The sequence below is a fragment of the Megalopta genalis genome, chromosome 11 (assembly GCF_051020955.1).
Source record: "Megalopta genalis isolate 19385.01 chromosome 11, iyMegGena1_principal, whole genome shotgun sequence".
NCBI classification, from domain to species: domain Eukaryota; kingdom Metazoa; phylum Arthropoda; class Insecta; order Hymenoptera; family Halictidae; genus Megalopta; species Megalopta genalis.
In genome coordinates, this window is record NC_135023.1 from 4,791,953 (window position 1) to 4,813,927 (window position 21,975).

The 21,975-nt window shown below is 52.9% G+C and overlaps 3 protein-coding genes across 10 annotated transcripts; 2 read left to right on the top strand and 1 right to left on the bottom strand.

Moving 5' to 3' along the window:
* The first annotated feature begins 147 nt into the window (after nt 1-147).
* On the top strand, nt 148-5,737 carry LOC117226164 (uncharacterized). Of its 2 annotated transcripts, none has more exons than XM_033480229.2 (5): nt 148-425; nt 712-764; nt 1,041-1,121; nt 1,202-1,422; nt 1,495-5,737. In XM_033480229.2, exons 1-5 carry the CDS (start codon nt 348-350, stop codon nt 2,850-2,852), a joined length of 1,791 nt encoding a protein of 596 aa, XP_033336120.2. In that variant the 5' UTR covers nt 148-347; the 3' UTR covers nt 2,853-5,737. The 2 variants fall into 2 exon arrangements, with proteins under 2 accessions (XP_033336120.2, XP_033336121.2); XM_033480230.2 differs by having other exon boundaries at nt 716-764.
* A 708-nt stretch (nt 5,738-6,445) lies between these two features.
* Nucleotides 6,446-14,611, top strand: Nep3 (M13 family metallopeptidase neprilysin 3). Of its 6 annotated transcripts, none has more exons than XM_033480222.2 (13): nt 6,446-6,781; nt 9,361-9,492; nt 9,772-9,928; nt 10,013-10,222; nt 10,329-10,609; nt 10,704-10,802; nt 10,871-11,041; nt 11,106-11,254; nt 11,331-11,553; nt 11,620-12,079; nt 12,145-12,291; nt 12,389-12,528; nt 12,609-14,611. In XM_033480222.2, exons 1-13 carry the CDS (start codon nt 6,770-6,772, stop codon nt 12,783-12,785), a joined length of 2,358 nt encoding a protein of 785 aa, XP_033336113.2. In that variant the 5' UTR covers nt 6,446-6,769; the 3' UTR covers nt 12,786-14,611. The 6 variants fall into 6 exon arrangements, with proteins under 6 accessions (XP_033336113.2, XP_033336116.2, XP_033336114.2 ...); XM_033480225.2 differs by having other exon boundaries at nt 9,361-9,474; XM_033480223.2 differs by lacking the exon at nt 6,446-6,781 and adding an exon at nt 7,709-8,248.
* Nucleotides 14,208-17,112, bottom strand: LOC117226165 (putative glutamate receptor). Of its 2 annotated transcripts, XM_076525227.1 has the most exons (8): nt 16,980-17,112; nt 16,685-16,906; nt 16,521-16,615; nt 15,998-16,135; nt 15,573-15,808; nt 15,280-15,500; nt 14,910-15,178; nt 14,208-14,838 (listed from the first exon to the last, which is right to left on the bottom strand). In XM_076525227.1, the coding sequence occupies exons 1-8, from the start codon at nt 16,998-17,000 to the stop codon at nt 14,601-14,603; spliced, it is 1,440 nt and encodes a 479-aa protein (XP_076381342.1). In that variant the 5' UTR covers nt 17,001-17,112; the 3' UTR covers nt 14,208-14,600. The 2 variants fall into 2 exon arrangements, with proteins under 2 accessions (XP_076381342.1, XP_076381341.1); XM_076525226.1 differs by having other exon boundaries at nt 15,280-15,808.
* Between the last annotated feature and the right edge of the window lie 4,863 nt (nt 17,113-21,975).

A 21,975-nucleotide genomic window follows, 5' to 3' on the forward strand; every position in this document is an offset into this window, starting at 1 on the left:
TTTTGAATACTTTTATTATTTTAAGCTGTTCTAAGTAATAGGTATGTTTATGTGTCTGCAAGATGCTTCGTTCTCGACGATTCGCGCGGAGATTCGGTGGTTGCGATATTTCCTGCGGCCCGCGAACTTGTTCCGGAAAGAATGAACGTTCCAATGATGCCAACCAGCTCGGTGAATCCTTTTGGTTGGCAGCTCTGGGCTCGATGACGTCATTGAGAAGCTCCGAAATTGAAATCAATAAGTGGTGTTCAATGTTGTGTGCACATGACAGTCGGAGCGAAATGGTGATTATGTCAAAACATTCTGTCAGAGCGTCTCGTTTATCTTCGACAGGAACGAAAGCGTGAATGTACCGAGACAGGATGGCGCGAAACACGAAGAAAAAGCTGGCGATATTCGCCGGGACGTCCAAGTGCTTGATATACGTGAGTGATCCGTTTTACTCGTTAGTGTTCGACATCGTTTTTTCTCACGGAACATCGAATGCACGGTCGATTAATTTCATACTTCAAACTGATTCATCGTAATCGTTTGCACGTTTATCGAAGAACATTTTCACGATAGGATCGATGGATCGCGTTTCCATCGACCCCGTTAAAAATGTATCCATCTACGCGACGAATAATGCCAACAAAGTTTTCATGTTCTCCTTTTCTATCGATTACTTTATCGCTGGCCCGCTAACCGATTTAAAACGGCTACTTTTTTTAGGCAGAAGCAAAATATTGCGCCTCCGAAATGCCTGGAGAAATAAAATACTACGAGTGAGTGTCAACTGCACGTAATTATGTTTATTGTATAAGGGAAGGATGCAACTGTTGCAACACGTACTCGTGACGTCACGATTCACGATGTTTCGAAGATAAAATGTTCTTTGCATCCTGGTACGAAAAATGGACCAGGGTCGGACTGGCTGTGTCGTTTAACAATCAATTTGAAATATTACAATTTGAAATTTGCAATTTAAACTTTGAATTTTGGTGGCGGTTTACGGATAAGTTATTTGAACTATCTAAACTATCCGAAAACGATTATTTCAGGTGTTCTAGAACGGAATATTGTTGCGGTATCGGCTGTTGCGGGTCGCCAGGATTGCACTTTCATCATTTATGGTATTACTGGTGGGTAGAGATCTGCATTATCATGCTTGCGATTAAAAAGAAACGTAAGAGATCGCAATTGATTCTATTCCTATTTCCAGGATATTGGTGATAATCATGTTCCTGGTTTGTTCCGGCGGTGGATGGTGGTACCGGTACTGGTTGCAAGGGAGATACAGGGCAGCCGCGTCGACTATACCGAACAGGGCTTCGAATTCGCGAGCTCAGAATTCCCTTCGGGGGCCGCCTTGTCAGGGGCAGAGAGCTCGCATCACCTACAATTCGGCAAGGAACACGGTGTTGTTGCAACGAATGTGGAAAGGCTAGTAGAGCAAACGAGCGTTAGTTGGATCCGATAGATTCGGCTCTGTATAACGAGCAGTTACGTTCACAGGTCCTCAGAGGAACGGCGCGGTGCCCGCGTACAACGGCTCGGCCGCATCGTCGCATTATCAGAACATGAACATGAACGTTGTTTTGAACGATGCGAACTGTCCGTACTATCAGCTGTACGGTCCACCGCCGAGCTACGAGACTGTGATAGCCCAGTCACGCGGTAAGATATCGAACCCAGCGTCGCCGGAATCTTCAGGGACGCGTATCAACGGTCAATCGCCGAGCGTTTTGCCGAACGTTCTGCCGAGCGTTCTGCCGAGCGTTCTGCCAAACTCGAGCGTGCCACCGCAGTGCTTCTCGTACGCTTGCAACCCGTCGGCAAGGTTGAATTCGCAAGCTGGTCTCGAGCAGAACGGGAGTTCTCGCCAGCTCGAGAACCCGGAGGCGATGACGTTGCCGCGTTTCTCGCCGTACTTGCTCGCGGACGGAACGATCAGGCCGAATTTGTGCGTGAACGTTCCCTTCAACTATCAGGAGCAAACCTTGCCGTTCGTCACCGGGGACGGGTTCGCGCGTATCTATCAAGGTACTTCCGCGAACTATGTTCCCTATCCGGTGGGCAAGTCGTCGGACACGTCGGACCCGGAGAATCAAAGTTACGAGATGCCGAGAACGGAGAGGTATATGATGGTGAACATCGATTGTACAGCGGGTAGCAGCCGAGAGCCGAGCGTTTGGGAACCGAGCGATCGTTCGATCGTCGATGCGCATGGAAACGAGACAACTGTTGCGAACGAGGGTCTCCAGGATAACAATCGGGAGGACGAGCAGCGGCGGAACGCGTCGGAAATTGGCAGGGCGTTTCCGCCGATACGCGAGAACGATTCGGAATCGACGATGTACTCGTCGGAGGATTTCGAACCGTCGGAAGAGTTCTCGAGGAGCCGTCGCGTGTACGGCGGGTCTCTGAAGGCGATCGGCAGGTACGCCGGTAACGCGAAATGCGAGGAATTTTCGGTTCGGAGGGCGTTCTCGAGAACTCTGCCCCGGTCCTGCGAGGGACTTATCAATACTGAGCCAGCGACAGCGACGGCAACAGCGACAGCGACAGCGACAGCAATATCGACAGCTACAGCGATATCGACGGCAACTGCGATAGCGACAGCGACCGCGATCGTTCGCGTGTCCAAAAATTACGCGAGTCCTCTGGAAGAGACGGCTAACGCTAGCGCGAGTTCTTTCCAATCAAATCCATCCAACAATGTGATATTAGAGTCTTTCGTTTCCGACGGCGGACCTTCCTCGACGGAGAACGTCGAGTACGAGCAACGGTGTCGTCCTCGTCTCGCCAACGTCAGTACAAATTCTGATTTTGAAAGTAAACATAGATTAGACAGATCGAAATCGTTGGACTGAGCGCACGAGCGATTCGCCGTTTAAGCGATACCTTATTCTTGTATACACGTTAAAGTACGATTTCCCGCGTGATACATATGAATATACAGATACATATATACAATTACATAGGACATGTACATGCATATGCATACATATACATACACACATACATATAAATATACATACGTATAACGAAATGTATATATGTATATGTATACATATTGTACACGTACAGGTATACATTTCGTTAACTCGATCGTCAGGTCGACGAATGTCGAACAACACGTTCCATCCCGCAATCGGTGTAAAGAAAAAAAAACGAGCGCAGTATTATTTTTTTAACGGGTCCTCCGATTTGTCGGTGTATACTTGTCGCGTATTAAGAGAAACGTTTAATGTTGTACCTACAATGCTTGTTGATCCTGTCTATTTTTCGATCGATCCGCACTGTCACGCGGCAGATTCCCGAATCGCTCGCGCCCGACAAGCGACGACGGGGCTGATCGATGCAATAACTATTCTCGTAAACGTTTATACTGAGAAACCTGTGGGAACACTCGGAGCACCGTTTTCATTTCCGTGAGAAGCAGCTGGTTCCTCAGCCGTCGGTGGACAGGGACGGAAAGAAGATCGCCCCGACCGCCAACGGCCGTCGACAGCATTTCGTTGGTGAACGCGATACTGCCAGAAAACGATTTGCTCGAAAATACGACTCGTCGTTCGATCCGCGTCGCAAGGCGTCGCAAAGCGTCGCGACGCGACGGTGTCGCATTCGGTTGACCGCGCGCACTCAATTACGCGCGCACTCAATTACGCGCGAACGGTGTCCCTGTTTTTATGAATGGGCTCAACTAACTCCGGTTACGCACAAAACCGTCGATTGACGCCGTACTTCTCGTCGTCCTACATTTTAATATCGGCATGCCAATCGACTCGTTAGCGCACCCTTTTTCTAATCTTCGCACATCGTCGCACACATTTACGAACCACGAGTAAACTTTTTAATATCAAACGTTCTAATTAAGTAAGGAGGAATGTTTTATCGCACGACCGTCTCTCCCGCGTCGCGATTTTCTATACCGTGTATCGTAAATAAATCATGAACCGTGAACCGTGAACCGCGGGATCGCGAACCGTGAACCGTAAGCCCGTTAACCCGACGCTGCGAAACCGATCCGTTCTCCGGCTCGATCGAGCACCGTTCGTAGATTCGTTTCCCGTGTTTGCACGTTCACGCGATCTCGACGTTTCCGTGGTCTTACAAGGCGAAACTGCGCGAAACAATTTGGAAGCAACGTTTCTTTTACTTTACGTCTCGGATCTTCGACCGAACTTGCCTTATAGACATCGCAGCGCTGACTGACAATTAGTGGCGGCACACCACTTTGCGTGTACACGTATATCGGAAAGTTTACATTCCGATCCTACCAGTCGACTAAAACTCTCCCACCCGACGTAGTCTTTCGGTCTAATTTTATCTGTTCCGTTCGATGTGTACCTATGTTTCGTTTCGTTTCGTTTCATTTAGATCCGTTCAGTTGATTCGAACAAACGAAAAAGTCCCCGCAAATTCTATCGTCCCTACATCGAATGAACCGAAGTTTCGTCGTTTTGCCTTGCAACCACGATCTCGTAGATTAATCTCGATCTCCTTCGACGCCCGGCAAGCCATCGCTGTTCCAATTAACTTTAAGATATTGTAATTTACGAAAGAGCCTCTAGTTTGTTTACTAATATAGCGTGCAGCGAGGAACGCGAACGAAGGGGGCGAAGGGGAATGGGTCGAGCATAGTACTCAATAAGTTGAGACGAACGGAGCTCTGTAAGTTGAGCGAAAGCTGGAGTCTGATCGAAGCGATTACGCTCCGATCGATTTTCGGGGCGACCACAGCTTGCGAACGCATACATGTATCTTCCTCTTCTCTCGTGTCTCTTTGTCTTTGTCTTTGTCTTTGTCTTTCTCTTTCTCCAGATTACAATTGTTTCACGTCGCCGAAACGTTCTCGCGTCGTCGCGTTTCTAATTATGTTCGATAGGTTCTCTCGATTGTAACTGCGGTCCAAAGAAACAGCATACGTGCCAATAGCGTGTCCGTTAGGTAAATTAATGATCCGGTGACCGAGTCTCTCTCGTGGACCGGTCGCTCGATCGCGCACAGCCAAGGCGTTAGCTTAAACGAAATGAAGTGAGATTAAGAGAAATAAAATGGAATGGAATGGAATGGAATGGAATGGAATGGAATGGAATGGAATGAAGTGAGATGAGATGGGAGGAAAAGAAAATAATGGAAAATAATGAAAGCACACGCGTACTAATACAATTGTATATACATACACGTACATGCATACTTACAAACATGGCTACACACGTGCGAACAAAAAACAAACATACATACATACATACATACATACATACATACATACATACATACATATCTACATGCATATCTACATGCATACGTACATACACACACGCACACGTACAAAGGAACATAGATACATGCATAAATACGTACACAATTATTTTTTGTAACCGATCCTACAACGGGACGAGCCGTTTCCACGCTGTCCGTTTGAAAATGAACATATTATAACGCGTATGGTAAACGACACGCGATGCTCCGGATCCACGGAGGTCTTCTGTAGATTCAGGAATATCACTATATTTTGTGTGCGTGCGTAGTGTCTGCGTGTTACATAGCTTTAACCAATAAACTAGTCCGAGCGATCCTCTGACCGTAACGTGCAATCATATTCGTATTATCATACTGTAAGATATATTGTACCTAACGACCGGTGGAGGAGGTTGGTGGAGCTCGAGGAGGTTGACGAGAAGGAGGGTGGAGGAGAAGGAGGAGAAAGAGGAAGGATGTCTTTCTGAAATAAAGACGAAATATTTATTCACGCGAACGCGTACGATGCTCTTCGGACTGATTGCCATTTTTTAGTCGTCGCAGCCGTCGCTCGGTCTTCTTCGTCTTGGTCTGTCATCGAAAGCGATCGTAAGCTGCAACGATGCTGGGAATGCTTGGCGACGGCTCGCGGAGTTTCTCTCGACGAGCCTCGACTAATTTTCTTGCTAATTTATCCCGATCATTTACGAACGCGACCGAGCACCGCGCTCGCACGTTTTACAACAAGAAGAGGAGAAGCGTACCCGCTTTTTGGCCACGACGCGAACGAGATCGCGGTAAAATGTGACCGATTTGGCCGAGCGCCGACTATTCGCGATCAATCGGGAACGCGAATTCGACAAACTCTTTTTCGCACGGTTGCCGGCGAGCTCCGTTATCGGTGGCTGGATCGGTACCACGACGGTACAACGAACGTAGCATGTAGCGTGTAGCACGTGGCTTGTAGCGTGTAGCATGGAACATGGGTCGACGGTAAAGAGATGGCAGGTGTCACCCAGTGACCCGGCGGAAATCGATACGAGGTGGATAGCTAGAGAGAGGGGTTGGAGGCGCGTCGAAGTCGAAGCATCCCCACGAGAGAGAGAGAGAGAGAGAGAGAGAGAGAGAGAGCCGCGCAAACTTGGCGGCACCGATACAGATACGCGCGGACCAGCGGCCACCGCGAAATCCGAGACTGGAAAATGTCATAGTCTCGCGGAGGAGCCTAGTTCCTTGCCACGGCTCTCCCTCTCTCTCCCCCTCTTTCTCTTTCTCACTCCCTCCCCCCTCGAACCTCGAACCTCGAACCTCGAACATCGAACATCGAACCTCGAACCTCGAACCTCGAACCTCGACCTTCGACCTCGACCGTGTTCCTTCTGGTTGCGCTGGCCCGCTGGCCCGTTGGCCCTCCGCTCCGTTGCGTTGGCCCGGTGCTTGCTCCGGTGCTCGTTCGGGGATCCAGTTTTTACCCCCGCTTCCGGTCTAGTGAATCAATAATTCAAGTGACTGTGCGACGTTTACGAGATCGGAGCCGGGCAACATGTCGGTGAAGGTGAGTGCAAACCGAAGGCGATTCGAAAGAATTCGAAACTAAGATCCTGGTGACGAGTGACAACGAAAACACCCTCTCGAGAAGACGACGACAACTTCTCTAGCTCCGCGCGACGTCGATTCGCAAAAGAGTGGGCGTATTCGTTATGTAATGTCGATGTCGCGGAGGATAATCGTCCGCGGATCGTGATCCGAAAGGTGCGCGTTTCCGAAACGTCAGTTACCCGAGACTCGTCGTCGGTTCACCGAAGCTATCGATCGGCGGGTACCTCCGGCCCCTTGGGAACAAGATTCCCTGGAAACGAGCAGGCGAGATACGCGATGGCCGATGATGGCACTCGATTCCAGGCGCGGATGTCCTATCAATCGATAGCTTCGCGAGACAGCCGCGAGGCTGTCACGAGCGACCGAGAAACCGTTTGCCTATTCGCGCATTCGAGCGATATTGCGCGTTCTTCGGATCTTTCTACGATCTAATATTAGCGACGTTTATTAGGGCTCGCCGCAGCTTATGATACCGCAGCTGTCGCCGCGTAGCAACTTTGCGGCGTGGATCGGCTATAAAGTAGAATACGCCGCGGCGAGATTTCGGGCAATCGAGACGGGAGATGCGGTTGCTTATTCGGCGATCGATTCGACGGACCAGCGAAAGTGTTCCGTTCGTTTCGTTTAAGTCGCTTTGCCGATTCGGAGCCGTTTCATCCCCTCGTCCGCGGTTCATTGTACCACCGCGCATCGGAACGCGACGAAGCGCCGCGAAACGCGCGACCACGTATAGTACCTAGCTCGAATGTTTCTCCGCGAGATTCGACGGATGTAATTTTGCTATCTCGCGGGGAATCGCGGCAAATCGTGGCGAATCTTGGCGCGGAACGGAGCGAAACGATTCGGATCGGATCGGATCGGATCGGATCGGATCCGGCGCATCGCAGCGAAAAACGTTTTAATTGTATTAACATCGGCACAAGTGTTCGTTTCCTGCCAGAACGAAAGGTCGGTGACGAAACGGATAAACGGGCAGCTCGATTGCATACGCGTGCGCGTGCTTACGCGGCTCCTCGTGCATGCACGCGTGCACAGAGACGACTTGCAGTTTCGACAAGAGCTTCGTCGCGTTCTTCTCGCGACCCGTCGGGCTCCCGTCGAACCGTGCTCGCGACTTCCAGTCGACCATCCGTGGATCCAGCACCTGGCTCGTTCTCGGATCGACGATTCGTCCGATCGACTAGGCGCCGACGCGTTCGAAGACTCGCGTACGCTCGCGGCGAATCGTCGAAAATTGTAAATAGTGCGCGGGGACCGTCTCTCGTCGCGCCCGAGCGTTATCGCGACGATGTTTGCCGCGTACTCCGCGCTTCCGGTTGCAACGCGCTTCCGTTCCAGCGAACAATAGCCAGCCCGCCGAGGGCCTGGCCGTCTTGTATTCCAAGAGCAATCGCTCCCATCCGCTGCAGCCAGCCGACGCAACGTAAGTTCCAAGACATTCGAGCGATCTATCGACAATTTCAGCGATTCGTTATCGGGTCGATCCTCGCGGAACGCGAGATAACGCGAACGGGATCAGACGGTGCGGTGCATACGGTGCGTTCGGTAATACCCGCGACTCGTTCTCCGCGGCTCCGACGCGCGGCCGGAAGCGGAGAAACAAGAGGAAGAAGATCGAAAGCGAAAGCGTGTCACGGGAACGAACGAACGTTTTGTTCCGTCGTGTTCCGGCGTGCACGCTCGGCCTCGTTATCGCCTCGTCGAACGTCGAAAAAGCCTCTCTCTCTCGTCTCCGGATATCGGCAGATGTCGCGATACCGCGTAATCGCCTGACCGGCTCTTCGGCTTCGTCGATCCTCGCGAACGCTTGCTTTCCGTGCCCGCAAAGTTATGTTGTTCCAGCGATCCGAGAGCGATCCGAGAGCTACCGGTGCGCGGTCCTCGCCGGCCACGGTAGCCCTGGCATTCGGTTTGGGGCTACGACGACGCGAGGGTACGTATTTTTAGTGCGGTCTAAAACTGTGTCACCAACCGCGGCACAATTTTGCCGACGAATTTCCCGCATCGAGACGAGGCCCGGTCTGCGTCGAAACTGCGTAGCTTTGCGATTCGAGAGCGACGCTGCATCGCGCCGTGCCGTGCCGCGCCGCGCCGTGCCGCGCCGCGCCGCGCCGCTCCGCTTCGCAGTCCGCGACAGAGTTCGTCTTCCTCTCGTCGCATTTTTCGTCGCGTCGTCGTCCACACCGAGCTCGGCTTATCGGGAAAACGAGAGTGTTTGCGAGAAACAGAAGCGATCGGAGTCCGCGAGGAGTTCGTTTAATCTCGTCGGATCGAGGGAGTCTGTATCGGAGCCGCGAGAATTGTGGAAACCGCGGAACTTTATCGTTAAGATAATTCCCGTGCGCGAGAAATTCCGGCGATGAATCGTCTTAGAAAAGATTTACGAGCTACTAATTACGTTATCTCGCGTGCTAGACCTTGTGTAACAGCGAGGCAGAGCGTGCTCGCCGCTGCCGCCGACGCGCCGGTTTCTTTCATCTCGAGAAGCGAGGCGGGCGTCTATCTACACGTTACGCATAATTGCCCGATTTCCAGATGATGATGTACAAGCAGGCGGAGTTCGAGGACGAGGACACCAGCAGCATAGGGTCCAGTGCTCCCCACAGCGAAGGCATCAGTACCTCGGCGACGCACATTAGATACCGCGCGGTACGTTTCCCGATCAAGGTAAATATCGCGATCACCTTCTTTCTTCGGGCATCTCGCGTTTTATCGTTGCCGACCGCCGCGCTCCGGTCGATCGTTTCCCCGGCCAGAAACGATTGTTTCCCTGTATTCAGAGGAACGCGTGACGCGCGCAAACTATCGCGATTATTGAATCCGAGCGGGGGCAATAGAATGATTCTAGCAATAAAACGCGGAGTCCAAGGGTCGACGCGTCGCGTTGCGACGCGACGCGACGCTTTCTAACAGGCTTAAACGAGCCGGCCCGTTTGTTTCGCGCAGGGGACGTCGCTGTGGAGAGCGAGAAGCGCGCTCGAGCGGTGCCTCTTCATCATATGCGCGGGTCTCTTGCTGATGGTCGTGATGATGTCGATCGTGATCAGCAGCAAAGACGGATGGGACGAGGCGCAGATACTCCACGTGACATCCCACGGAGACGGTAACGAGACCGCGAGAGATCGAGGCCGACCGATCCTCGCGGAGAACGATCCCGCCAAAGCGTCGCGTCGATTTCTTGTTGCAGACGGGACCCACTGTTTGACGGAGCACTGCGTCATCGTGGCGGCATCCATCATAAACAGCATAGACCGCACGGTGGACCCTTGCGAGGATTTCTACGGGTACGCCTGCGGAGGATGGATGAAGAAGAACCCCATACCGGACGGGAGCAGCATGTGGGGGACCTTCGGGAAACTCGAGCAGGACAATCAGCTGGTGGTCAAGAACGTTCTCGGTAATATCCATGGTTTGCCCAGGCCCCACGCGGCCGTCTGCTCGCCGAGCGGCTCCGTATTCTACGTTTTACGTTCCTTCCATCGCTCTGTTTTCCATGCGAACAGAAAAGTCGATCGGCGAGATGAGGTCCAAGGCGGAGAAGAAGGCCAAGAACTATTTCCTATCGTGCATGGACGCGAACGACACTATAGAGACCCTGGGCGCGAAGCCGATGCTCGATCTGCTGGACGCGATCGGCAACTGGAACGTGTCCGGGAAATTTAACGTGTCCACGTGGTCCCTGCAAACGAGCATGCACATCCTGCAGAACGTTTACAACATGGACGGTCTGTTTACATGGTCGGTGAACGAGGACGATCGAAATAGCTCCAGGCACATTATACAAGTAAGGCCGCGCGCTGCTCTAGGCGTACAGCGGACAAACTAGCTGTATCGCGCGTCGGAAGACTCGATCAAGCAAACCGCTCGATCTTTTTCAGATCGATCAGGGCGGGCTGACCTTGCCGACCGCCGACAACTACTTGAACGTCACCGAGCACGGCAAGGTGTTGACCGCTTATCTCGAGTACATGACCAAGGTAGAGTCGCGTCGAACGTGTCGCGTGCCACGCTCCGAATCGAGAGTGAGAACAGAGTTTCTGCGCAGATCGGCGTGCTGCTGGGCGGAGAAGAGAATTCGACGAGACGGCAGATGCAGGAGGTGATCGATTTCGAGACGAGGCTGGCGGAGATCATGACGCCGCTGGAGGACCGCCGGGACGAGGAGAAGCTCTACAATCCGATGACGTTGAACCAGCTCCAGGAGAAAGCACCCTTCGTACGTATAACGTAACATACGCGAACTATGCAGGCTACGGATCTAACGAGTCGCGCGGTTCCAGCTGTCCTGGATCACCTACTTCCAAAACGCCACCCGACTGGTCAACAAGAAGATCTACGGCAAGACGACGATCGTGAACTTCGTGCCGGAGTATTTCGTCAAGCTGTCGAAGCTCGTGGAGGAGTACATGAAGACGGACGAGAAGAAAATGTAAGCGCGCGATCGAGGCAAAGCCGAACTCGTGAAACGTTTTCCATCGATTATACCCGTCCGATTATTTTCGCAGAGTGCTGAACAACTATCTGGTCTGGCAGACCGTGAGGTCGTTGACGGGCTACCTGTCGAAGCCGTTCCGCGACGCTTACAAGGGTCTCAGGAAGGCCTTGATCGGTTCGGAAGGCCGAGAGGAGCAGTGGCGTTACTGCGTCAGCGATACCAGCAACGCGATGGGCTTCGCGATCGGAGCCATGTTCGTCCGAGAGGTTTTCCACGGGAAGAGCAAGCCTATGGTTGGTCGAGTAGATGTCGAGTAGATAGCACGATAGTCGAGTAGATGTAACCGGGGCTGATTGCAGGCGGAGGAGATGATCGACCAAGTGCGCAAAGCCTTCACCAAGAACTTGAAGAACCTCGACTGGATGGACGCGGAGACCAGGCGGTCGGCGGAGGAGAAGGCGAACGCCATCACCGACATGATAGGCTTCCCGAATTTTATTTTGAACCCGAACGAGCTCGACGACCGTTACAGAGACCTCGCGGTCAAGCAGAACGAGTACTTCCAGAACAACATTCGGGTAAACAAGTACAACTTGAAGAAGAACCTGGACAAGCTGGACAGGCCCGTGAACAAGACTACGTGGATCATGATACCGCCCGCGGTGAACGCTTACTACCGGCCTACCAAGAATCAGATAGTGTTCCCGGCCGGGATTCTGCAGAGTCCGTTCTACGATATGGAGAACCCCAAGAGCTTAAACTTTGGCGGGATGGGGGTAGTGATGGGACACGAGCTGACGCACGCGTTCGACGATCAAGGTACCGAGCGGCTTCGACGTCTTCCCGTGGAAGCGGCGCGCCTCATGCCTCGTTTTCTCTTCCAGGAAGGCAGTACGATCTGAACGGGAACTTGAACGAGTGGTGGAACAACGCCACCATAGACAGGTTCAAAAATCGAACGGAGTGCTTCGTGGAGCAATACAACGGCTTCGAGGTCCACGGCCGGCACGTGAACGGACGGCAAACTTTGGGTAAATACTCCTATCACCGTCTGTCTCTATCTCCGTTTCTCTATACGAGCTTCTCGGAGAATATTCGCCGACTAAAATCGACTCGATCGACCGACAGGAGAGAACATCGCGGACAACGGAGGCCTGAAAGCCGCGTACCACGCGTACATCACCACGCCTAAAACTTACAAGGATCAACTGCCCCTGCCCGGCCTGAACTTGACGCACCGTCAGCTCTTCTTCCTGAACTTTGCTCAGGTAGGTGAGGCGCGCGCGCGCGCGCGCGGTCACCGATCTTTTCCTCCGAATAATCGAGCCGGTTTGATTCGCGCGAACAGGTCTGGTGTTCCGCTGCCACGTCCGAGGCGATAGCTCTACAAATCGAGAAAGATTCTCACTGTCCGCCAAAGTACAGAGTGATCGGACCTCTGTCGAACCTGCCGGAATTCGCCTCGGAGTTCAACTGTCCAAAGGGTTCGAAAATGAATCCGGTCCACAAGTGCGAGGTCTGGTAACAAGGTTTTTCACGAGATTTCAATCGCACGTCAGCGATCGCTGGCCCTTACAAGCTGCTCCGTGTCCCGTCGACGACGAGGTCCGAAGTGGTTCGCGAGCCTTTAGAATGGGCAACGGGCAGGCCCTAGGGCGAGAGATTTCAGAGCGAGCCGATGTCGAGAGCGGAGAGCGGAGAGCGAAGAGCGAACAGCGAACAGCGAACAGCGAACAGCGAACAGCGAAGAACGAAGAGCGAACAGCGAAGAGCGAAGAGCGGAGAATCGAGAGTCGAGAGCCGAAGTTTTTCCAACGAACGCTAGAAGGGGGTTCGCAGTTTTCTATGCCGATCCAGGTCTATGATCTCACCGGTTCGAGTACGTCGAACGTCCCGAAACACGGTGCAGCATTCTGTTTTGCGCGCGTGTCCTCGGCGGCCCTGGGACCGCCGTGCATATCGATCCTCTTCTTACGTATAATTGTGTCGAACGTACTCCGGGACGCGACACTTTCCGGCTAAATGTACGCGAGATGCTCGCAGTGGTTCATCGGGATCAGCCGACTTCTTTCGCGGTGACCGACACGACCGCGGTTGCCCGAACGCCGCGTTCCGAACACGGACGCGGCTCTCGCGAGCGACAAAGGGCCTTTTTCACTTTTATACTTGGAACCAGTATTATCCGATTGTCAATCGATTCGAGTATACGTTTACAAACACGAAAAGCCAGTTAAAATTCACCGCGAACGTTCACGGGCGAGACAACAGGTGTACCATTTTACTCTACGAGTCTACATAGAGCAACGAGAAAAGAGGGGACGGTCGATTTACTTTGCTTTCGCTCGCGATCGGAAAGATTCGATACGATCTCGATGAGCCACGACGATCGGGACCGCGGCGCTGTAATTTCTGCAGGCAGGATCTAGCGTTAAGCTTAAGAAATTTAATTTTTTAAACAGGCTACGGACTACTAGTTAGAGAAGAATTAGAACGTTAATATTTAGGGGGGCGCGATACTGCGCGGACATGCTGCGAATACGCGTCGAGACGAAGTATTTTTCAATGTGCTTAAGTGCGTGTGTATATTGTTTCGCGTATCGCTGTCGCGCGAGCTCGTCGATCTGCCAAATCGAACGTCTTTCCAATCGATTCGCGTCGAGGATCGCGGGCAACGCGCGCAGATGCTATCTAAATTACATGTTGTCTAATTTAAGGGATTATTTGTACAAAAGGACGATGCCGACAGCAGATCAACCCATCTTTTAATCAAACTACTGTAAAAAAAAAGACAAAAAGAGAGGCGGTGTGTGCGAGTGTGTGCGAGCGTGTGCGTGCGAGAGAGAGAGAGAGAGAGAGAGAGAGAGAGAGAGAGGCAGAGAGCGCGTGCGAGAAGCGAATCGGAGCGATATCGCAGGTCTTTCGAAACGAGTACACTGTAATCGATACGTCTGTTAACCATGTGCCGTGAATCTTTATTTTTCATTGTTTCAGAATATCGTTGAGTATAGTCGATAGAGGCCGAGCCGAATATCGCTGACGTTCTATATTCTACGTATACTTTTGAGCGCGCGAGATGCTTCGAGCGGTTCCTTTTTATACTGGTTTGCTGTGAGATAACGAACTAACGGAGAGCCTTTTTTCCTTGTGCGCTACGTCGATTAGCTACACCGCCAGCGAACCGCGCAGCGGCGCGATCGATCGCGCGAGATCGATCATCGATCAATTTTGTGCGAGTAGTTCTTAGAGCGCGACGAGATTCTTCCGAGTCGCGCCATCCAATGCTATACATTATTCGAGATATTTACCAATGACGCACGTGTAAATCAAATAAAGAAGAAATTCAATAACGAGCGAGAGCGTTGATTCGTCGCGAGACTCCGACGTACCAAAGATTCTCGAGGACGCATACGAGCGAGCTGAACAGCGTCGCGTAGACCAGTCCTAGAAGCAACGGATGAACGTGAGCGTACTCGACCGGTCGAAAGGTCGACCGATCCACCTCGGAGTCCTCCGTTCCCTTCGACGTCCACTTCGCTTCGAGGTACTTTAGTATTCCCGCCGAGCGCAGACGCATCAGGCTACGAAAACTTACGAATCACTCTTTCGTCGCGGCTGTGGAACTCGTTCGAGAACTTGCCGGTCTGCTTACTAGGTGTCTATCAAACGCCGGTGATCTCCGAATCTGGCGTGCAGGAACGAGATTTTCAGGCTCCAATAGCTGCCGGGCGTCCTCACGATGCGACACTCTGTTCGAGCTCTCCGGTAAATCGGCAGAAAGACGTCCGGAACCTCCAGGTAGGCGAAACCGCGGTCGCAGAGCCGTCTCGAGTCCAACGCGGTCGCGTTCCTCATGTCGGGACACTCGTTGTTCACCAGGTCCCTCCACTCCTTCTTCAGCTCGCCCCTCGGCGATCCGTCCTAAACACCGAAAACGGAGCATCGTGCACGGAAACGAAACAAGCCGCGACCCTCGAAGGTGGCAGAGTCTGATCGGACTGGCCGTAGGACGATCACGTTACCACGGTGAAGCGAATGTAGGCGCTGCTGTCGTTTCTCACGCAAACCGAGTGACTCCGCTTCCGCGAAGCGTCCTCGAGGCTGCTCAACGGGACCGAGTTCCCTCGTATCGCCAGGTGAGAGGTGAGCGTGCTGCTGAATCCTCCGGCCAGCAGCATTCCCGCGATCAGATCGGACAGCACGATCAGTCGAAGGGACCAGGCGGTCGGTGCCTTTTGGCAGCCTGAAACGAACGGATCGCGAGACTCGAACGTTTCGAGCTTCGAAGTCGCGGAGCAGCGCGACAGCGTTTTACCTTGACCGCTCAAACAGCCCAAGACGACCAGCAAGTCGAAGGACGCCGAGGAGAACTCGCGGTCGTTCTCCGACCGGCCGGTCCGCGCGAACTTTCGAAGACAGCGCGTTCCGGCGACGATGGCAGCGGTGGCCAGGGTGTACGCCAGGATCGTCCACCATAGACCTCGGCTGAACACGTTCGTGTACCATTGTTGGGAGACCCTCGTTCCGTCGGACTGGACGAACAGGGCGTATCTGCGACGATCGGTAATCGATTCAGAACTCTCCGCTCGATGTAGCCTCTCGACTTTCGATCGCTCGAAACGATCGGGGAAATATTTTCGGTGGAATGTCCTCGATCGTTTCGAGCGGCGTAGCCGTGGTTGGGGGATGGTCGTCGGCGGGGGCAGGGATATTCGAAGGTGGGCTTGGAACGAGGCTTACGAGATGGTGGTGATCGGCGTGCTGTAACTGTAATAACCGGAGGTGTCCGAATAAATCACCGTGGCCACCAGCAGTGCGTGAGCCTGTCCATTCATCAGCGTCTGGCTGGCCGACGGTCCCGCTTTTCGGTAAATCGTCCTGCATTTTCGACGAAGAAACGCCTTTATTACGGTGCACGCATTGGCCCGCCACTATTTTCTGTTCACCCCCCCCCACCGGCCGCCCCCGTTTTCCCAGCGGTACTATATTTATACCTGTCTAGACGAATGAATCATGCGAGTATTTTGACCGACCGCCCTGTGTGGGTGGTACACGGAAAATTGGTCAGATTCCGCGTACAGTCTTTCGGCGAGAGCGTCGTTTATCTTTATCGCTTCGATCGGTCACCGGTCGTGTCGTCGCTTACCGTGCCTCGCATCACGGTGCCCGTTTGCCGTGCCGCGAGCCGTGAAATTCGGCCGACTCATTTGCTCCTCCTTTCCGCGTTTTTTGCTTTCGCAGAGTGTCTCCGATCGTCTCTCACCTGAATCCCAGCACCTGCTCCAGAGTCGTCCATATGTCCCCTATGAAGCCGCTCACCGACGCGTCGTTCGAGCTTCTCGTCACGTAGGGGTGCATCTGAAACGTTTCGCCTGGACTCGTCGACCGATCGAATTCGTCGATTCGCTAAATTGATCTCGATCTTACGGTGTCCGTGGCGACGACGATGGTCTTTCCCCGCAGATCGTCCGACATTCCCACGCTGCAGACGGCCGTGCCGTTCAGCCGGACGGCCTCGATCTCCTCGAACTGTTGCGCGAATCTGTTCCATCGGCACACTTGTCCAGGTATCGTGCGAAAGATCGTCTTCTCCTCGGAGTTTTGCAGGAATCGGATGCACGTTTCCGCCGCGGAACACGCGACAAATATCTGAAAAAAAGACGATTCTATTTAGGCGACCGAACACTCGCGAACGCGTATTCCACGGCAATAGCGCGCTCACCGTCAGCAACGCGACGTTCATGGTTTCCCCAACCCTTCGAGACTGCGGGCTTTATTTCCATCGTTGCTTTTGTCCGAACAAAATGAGCAAGCATAACTATTGTGCTCCCGATTGACAGGTTCGACGACAGAAGGACGTTCGTTAGTTGGCGAAATTGGAAGCAGAATGCGTACGATCTCGTTGGGTTATTTCGATCGACGAGAGAAATTCGAATAACGGAGTCTAAACGCTGGAGGATTAGAATAGGATTGGAAAAATAACAATTGTGGCAAATATTAAAAGCAATGCCAGAGGAGAAGGACAGGGAAGAAGAACAAGAACAATTAGAAGTAATGATAAATCGAATCGCCGCGCCGCGCCGCTCCGCGCAGAAATCTTTATCGCAGTTGGTAAAGTAAATTCGTAAGTAATAGCGGGCGCGCGAAAGGCCGTGAATTTTCGTTGATCGACCAATCGCGTCGCGGCGTGCGCGTCGGTAATGCGCGGTGGTCGAAACGAAAGCTACGGCGCAGTTTTAGCGCGCCTTCTTCGATCCTGGATCTTGGCTGCGATCGTCGATCGTTGTTCGCGGACGGTGGATCGAAATCGTCAAGATTCGGTATCGAGGGACGGAGAAACCGAATCGTCGATGAACGGACAGCTTCTCGCGAACGGAACACACCGGAGGATCACAGTTCTCCGCGCGAACCGTCCCGGTAAGTGCAATTTCGAGCGGACCGCTGATTCCATAACCTAAAACGGCTTCGGTATCGTTACCGCTGAATCGCTCGCCGCGAGCTCGACGTTTCGTTTAACGACCGTAACGGTAAAATCGATTGCTCGGTTTCCCTTTCTAATTCGTTCGATCGACCGAGATGCGTATATTCTCCGCGTACAGTCGCATGTACGCCGGCGATCCGCGCGGCGCAGATCCGACGATAAGATTTCAACATGGCCGGGCGCCGTAATCGTTTCGCAATTCGAAAATCGCTCGACGATTACGCAAATTACGCGCGGCAAATATTCGCGCACCGGTTTCCAAAAGAATTCGTCGAAACTATTCGCGTGCCTCGGCCAATTACGCGCCGCCCGCCGATATACGCTCGTATCCCGCCTTTCGACTAAACCTTGAGAGGACGGTCTAATCCTAACGGCGTCGCGACGGTTGCGCGTATCTCCGATATCGTTAAAGTCGGCAACCTATCGATTACTCGACGATTTCGACCATTAGAACGGCTATTATTCGACAAGGGACCCCGCTCGCGATTCTTAAATTCGATTCGCCGGCATTTCGATCGTTCGGATTCTCGAACGCGCATACTCGATATAGTCGATCTCTCGATCCGCCGATTCTCGAAATCGAAATCTCGCGCGCGTGTTTGAATTTTTTCGTAGGCTCGCGGATCATTTGTTCGATAGATTTATTAGAGATTAATTGCAGTGTATGCTAATGGGTTATTCCGTTCGAATGAAATAAAATATGAGGTGAAATAAGAAAGAATAAAATAAAATAAATCAATTACATGAGTCAGCGAACTCGTTGACAACGATTTATCACGATTTGAAAACGAATTACAAATGAATCATCGTGCTCGCGAATCGGGCGTACCAAGGTCGGGTCTTGCGAAACGCAAAGATATCGAAACAGCAACGACCGACGATCGATCTAGATTTCCTCGATCGAGGGCCGAGGAAATCGGTGGGATTTTCTGGTATTCTCGCGCGTTAAAGATTCTAGGAAAATGTCGGCACCGGGAGTCGCGGGGGTGAGTCGAGTTCCGTTGTAAAACGATGGAAGCCTGGTTAATGACGATGGAGCTCGTTAGCGGGATGCGACGGAAAAGAAACAGAGGGTTTTCCCCGGGAACGGGGATGTCGCTGTGACGGTTTTTCGAGGGAACTAACAGGCTGCCTGGGCGCTAAGGGTATCAAGGGCGGGCACCTGCTGTTGCAAGCAGTTGCTATCAAGCAGTTAGTGCTCGCTAGAGGCGACCAGAGGAGACCAGAGGCGACCAGAGGCAGCAGTCCTCGTGATCGGCCCTTCCGATGACAGACGTCGGCGACGCGTGGGACAAGAGGAAACATGTGGAAACATGTGGGAACGTGGCCTGTACGTGGCCTGTACGCGGCCTGTACGCGGCCTGTACGCGGCCTGTACACGGCCTGTACACGGCCTGTACGCGGCCGATGCGGTTTCGATCGTTCGAATCCCCTGAATTCACCGTCGAGATATCTACCCTCTCGAGCAGGCCAGACAAGGCGCAGGCTATCGTTAAATATTTCGACGGAAAACCGACGAAATTCCTGGCGGGTCGATTAAATCTGCCCCGGTATTCCTCTCGGATAGAGCGGTCGATCGAACGATCGCGTCGGATCCAGCGAACGCGCGCACAGCAAACGGGAAGAGTTTATCGTTATCGCGATAAATATTTACGAGCTAGAGACGCGCGGCTGTAACGACCGAAGGATGCGTAAGATCTGTAAATCGGCGAAAGAAAGTGTTAGGTAACGAGCTCCGTATTCGACGACTATGTATCGCGCGAGACAAGAAGAGCGGACGAGATCCGGCGCTGTTATTAAATCTAACCACGAGAAGAAACGAACGGTCCGCGATCGAGAACGGATCGGAGATATTGTTGCCTGTGGTTGTCCGGAGATCGCTATTAATATTTATAAAAAGGGATCGAGCCCCGATCGATCGGAAATTGCGATATCGATCGCGAAAGAAAGCGAATTTACGAGCGGCCGGATCGGTGCACGTGGTATCGGTGTCGTTTCGGGTTCGACCGAGATCAAAGAGAAAATGATCGATGGATCGAACCGTTGCGTCCGATCCCACTGTCCCGAGGATGCTAATTAATTCGGTTGGGCCCCGGCGCTGCGAAAAAACGAGGAGAGATCGGCCGGCGAAGCACCGACGAAGCACCGGCGAACCATCGCATCAGGGAGGAACTGAATGTGGCGACGGGTTGCATTACTTTGCGCTGCGTCGGTGATTAAATTTTATTCGACGACGTAATCTCGAAGATGATGCCGCCCGTGTCGATGTCGGAGCACGATCGGACGAGAGGAGTATAATTTCGAGAAAAGTTACGACACCGATCGCATTGAACCTTCGTCGGCGTCCCCCCCGATCGCTGTCGGTGACGCTCGCGCGCTCGAGATTATACCGTTTAACGACAATGTATCTTCTCCCGATCTAAATTGATCTCGAGTCGATCGGTTTCGAAGTCGGGAAGCGCCTAGCTTCGCCGAGCGAGGCGGATCGTGTTTCTCGATCGTCGAGCATAAGTGGAAAATACTCGTCGCGATCGGTCGTTAATTTCCGATAGGAAAATCGGGGAGAAAAACGATCCTCGAGGTTCCTCGAGCGAGCGAGAAGCGGAATGGAAACTCCAGAAACAGAGATTCGACGGGGCATTTGGCGAACGTTGGCCAACGTAATGTACACGCGATGTAAAAATAGCCGATTTCGCTGTTTTCCAATGCGTCACAGTTACAGTGCATTGTGCTCGAGCTCGCGCTCGCACGCGAACGCGAGTCCCGATCACCGGGGATTTGAATTGTTTTTGAAAGTCGATTTGGATTTCAAATGTCGCCGGAATAAAGGTAGTCTGGCTCTCCTCTTCTTTTTTCACGGTTTCGGCTCGCTATCTCGACCGGCGAATCGCGCGCGGCATCGGCATCGGCATCGGCAGCGGCAGCATTTGGCTCGGATCGGATCGGATCGAGCCGGTGCGCTGCGAGCGTGTCCTCGATTCGCATCGCATCAAAATTCGATCGATTTTTCGGCATGACCGTGCAGAAATTGCAGACGACTGCAGCCCACCGTCCGTGGCCGGTCACGGCGATCGAATTTAAAATTTCCACGTATGCTAAATCGCTCGCGGGACGGGGAGCAGGGAGTCGCGGTGCCAGCGGAGAGTACACTTTCAAGAACCTTGAAATTTCTCGCGCACAGTTTCCATTTTGCGGATTGCCTCACCGGCACCGGCCGCGAATGAAAAAGGATCGCGGGCCGATCGGCGATTCGCGCTCGTTTATTTATCTCTTCGTTCCCCAACCGGATCGTACCGGCTCTTGCCGAATGCGATTCCGCGCGGCGATCGGTCCTCGATCTATCCGCGATCGATTCGGACCTACGTGGAACCCATCGGAGGAAGTGGAAATCGATACGCGATCGAAACGGACTCCGAGGAGAAAGAGGAAGAGGAAGGCCCGAGAACGCCGCGGTCGGGTCACTAGGGTCGCTCGCCGCGCGTCGCGCTCAATCTGGAAGAAGAAGGAGGTGGAGAAGAAGAAGGAGAAGAAGAAGAAGATGATGAAGATGCGGTATCTGGGAAAAGCAGAAGGCTCGAAAGAATACGATGGAAAAGAAAAATCGGCCAAGAGAAAAGAATAGCGCAGCGAATAGAAGAGAAGGGAAGAGGAGGAAGGTGAGCTCGGAGGGAGGGAGATTGCTGGAGAAAGAGCAGGGCATGGCGGCAGAAGCGATGTATAGAGGGTGAAGGAGAGAGAGAAAGAGAGAGAGAGAGAGAGAGAGAGAGAGGATCTCTCGGATAGTAGGGAGGACGTTCGTCCGATGGACGGAGGGGGTTGTGGGGCGTAAGGCTCAGGTAGCGGGGCATCAAGGGGCGTCGGAGAAACCGAAGAGGGCGAAGAGGGCGAAGAGACCGAAGAGAGCGGAGGAGCTCCGCGTGCAGGAGAAAGAAGGAGCCGGTGGAGGTGGCGATGTGGAGAAGCAGGAGGAAAAGGAGGAGGTGGAGGAGGAGAAGCAGGAGAAGCAGGAGAAGCAGGAGGTGTCACGGAGGTGGAGGAATCGGAGGAAGAGGAGGAGGGAGCTAGTCGTTGTCGGCGGGTGCACGCGGGTGTTGGTATACGTTCGGCCCCTACACGCGAATACGTAAGATACTACAGGAGAGAAGAGACGGAGAAAGAGACGTTGTGAACGTTCGCGAGGAGAACTGGGTGAGGGAGAGGGAGAGGGAGATGGAGAGAGAGAGGGAGATGGAGAGAA

Bases quoted from the DNA above. Each gene is read 5' to 3' on its own strand.
- LOC117226164 (XM_033480229.2), top strand. From the start codon at position 348: ATGTACCGAGACAGGATGGCGCGAAACACGAAGAAAAAGCTGGCGATA. The intron at 426-711 runs GTGAGTGATCCG...TACTTTTTTTAG, and splicing joins CGTCCAAGTGCTTGATATAC to GCAGAAGCAAAATATTGCGC. The intron at 1,423-1,494 runs GCTAGTAGAGCA...TTACGTTCACAG, and splicing joins GTTGCAACGAATGTGGAAAG to GTCCTCAGAGGAACGGCGCG.
- Nep3 (XM_033480222.2), top strand. The intron at 10,223-10,328 runs GTAATATCCATG...CCATGCGAACAG, and splicing joins GGTGGTCAAGAACGTTCTCG to AAAAGTCGATCGGCGAGATG. The intron at 10,610-10,703 runs GTAAGGCCGCGC...GATCTTTTTCAG, and splicing joins GCTCCAGGCACATTATACAA to ATCGATCAGGGCGGGCTGAC.
- LOC117226165 (XM_076525226.1), bottom strand. From the start codon at position 17,000: ATGAACGTCGCGTTGCTGACG. The intron at 16,907-16,979 runs GTGAGCGCGCTA...TCTTTTTTTCAG, and splicing joins TGAACGTCGCGTTGCTGACG to ATATTTGTCGCGTGTTCCGC. The intron at 16,616-16,684 runs GTAAGATCGAGA...GAAACGTTTCAG, and splicing joins TCGTCGTCGCCACGGACACC to ATGCACCCCTACGTGACGAG.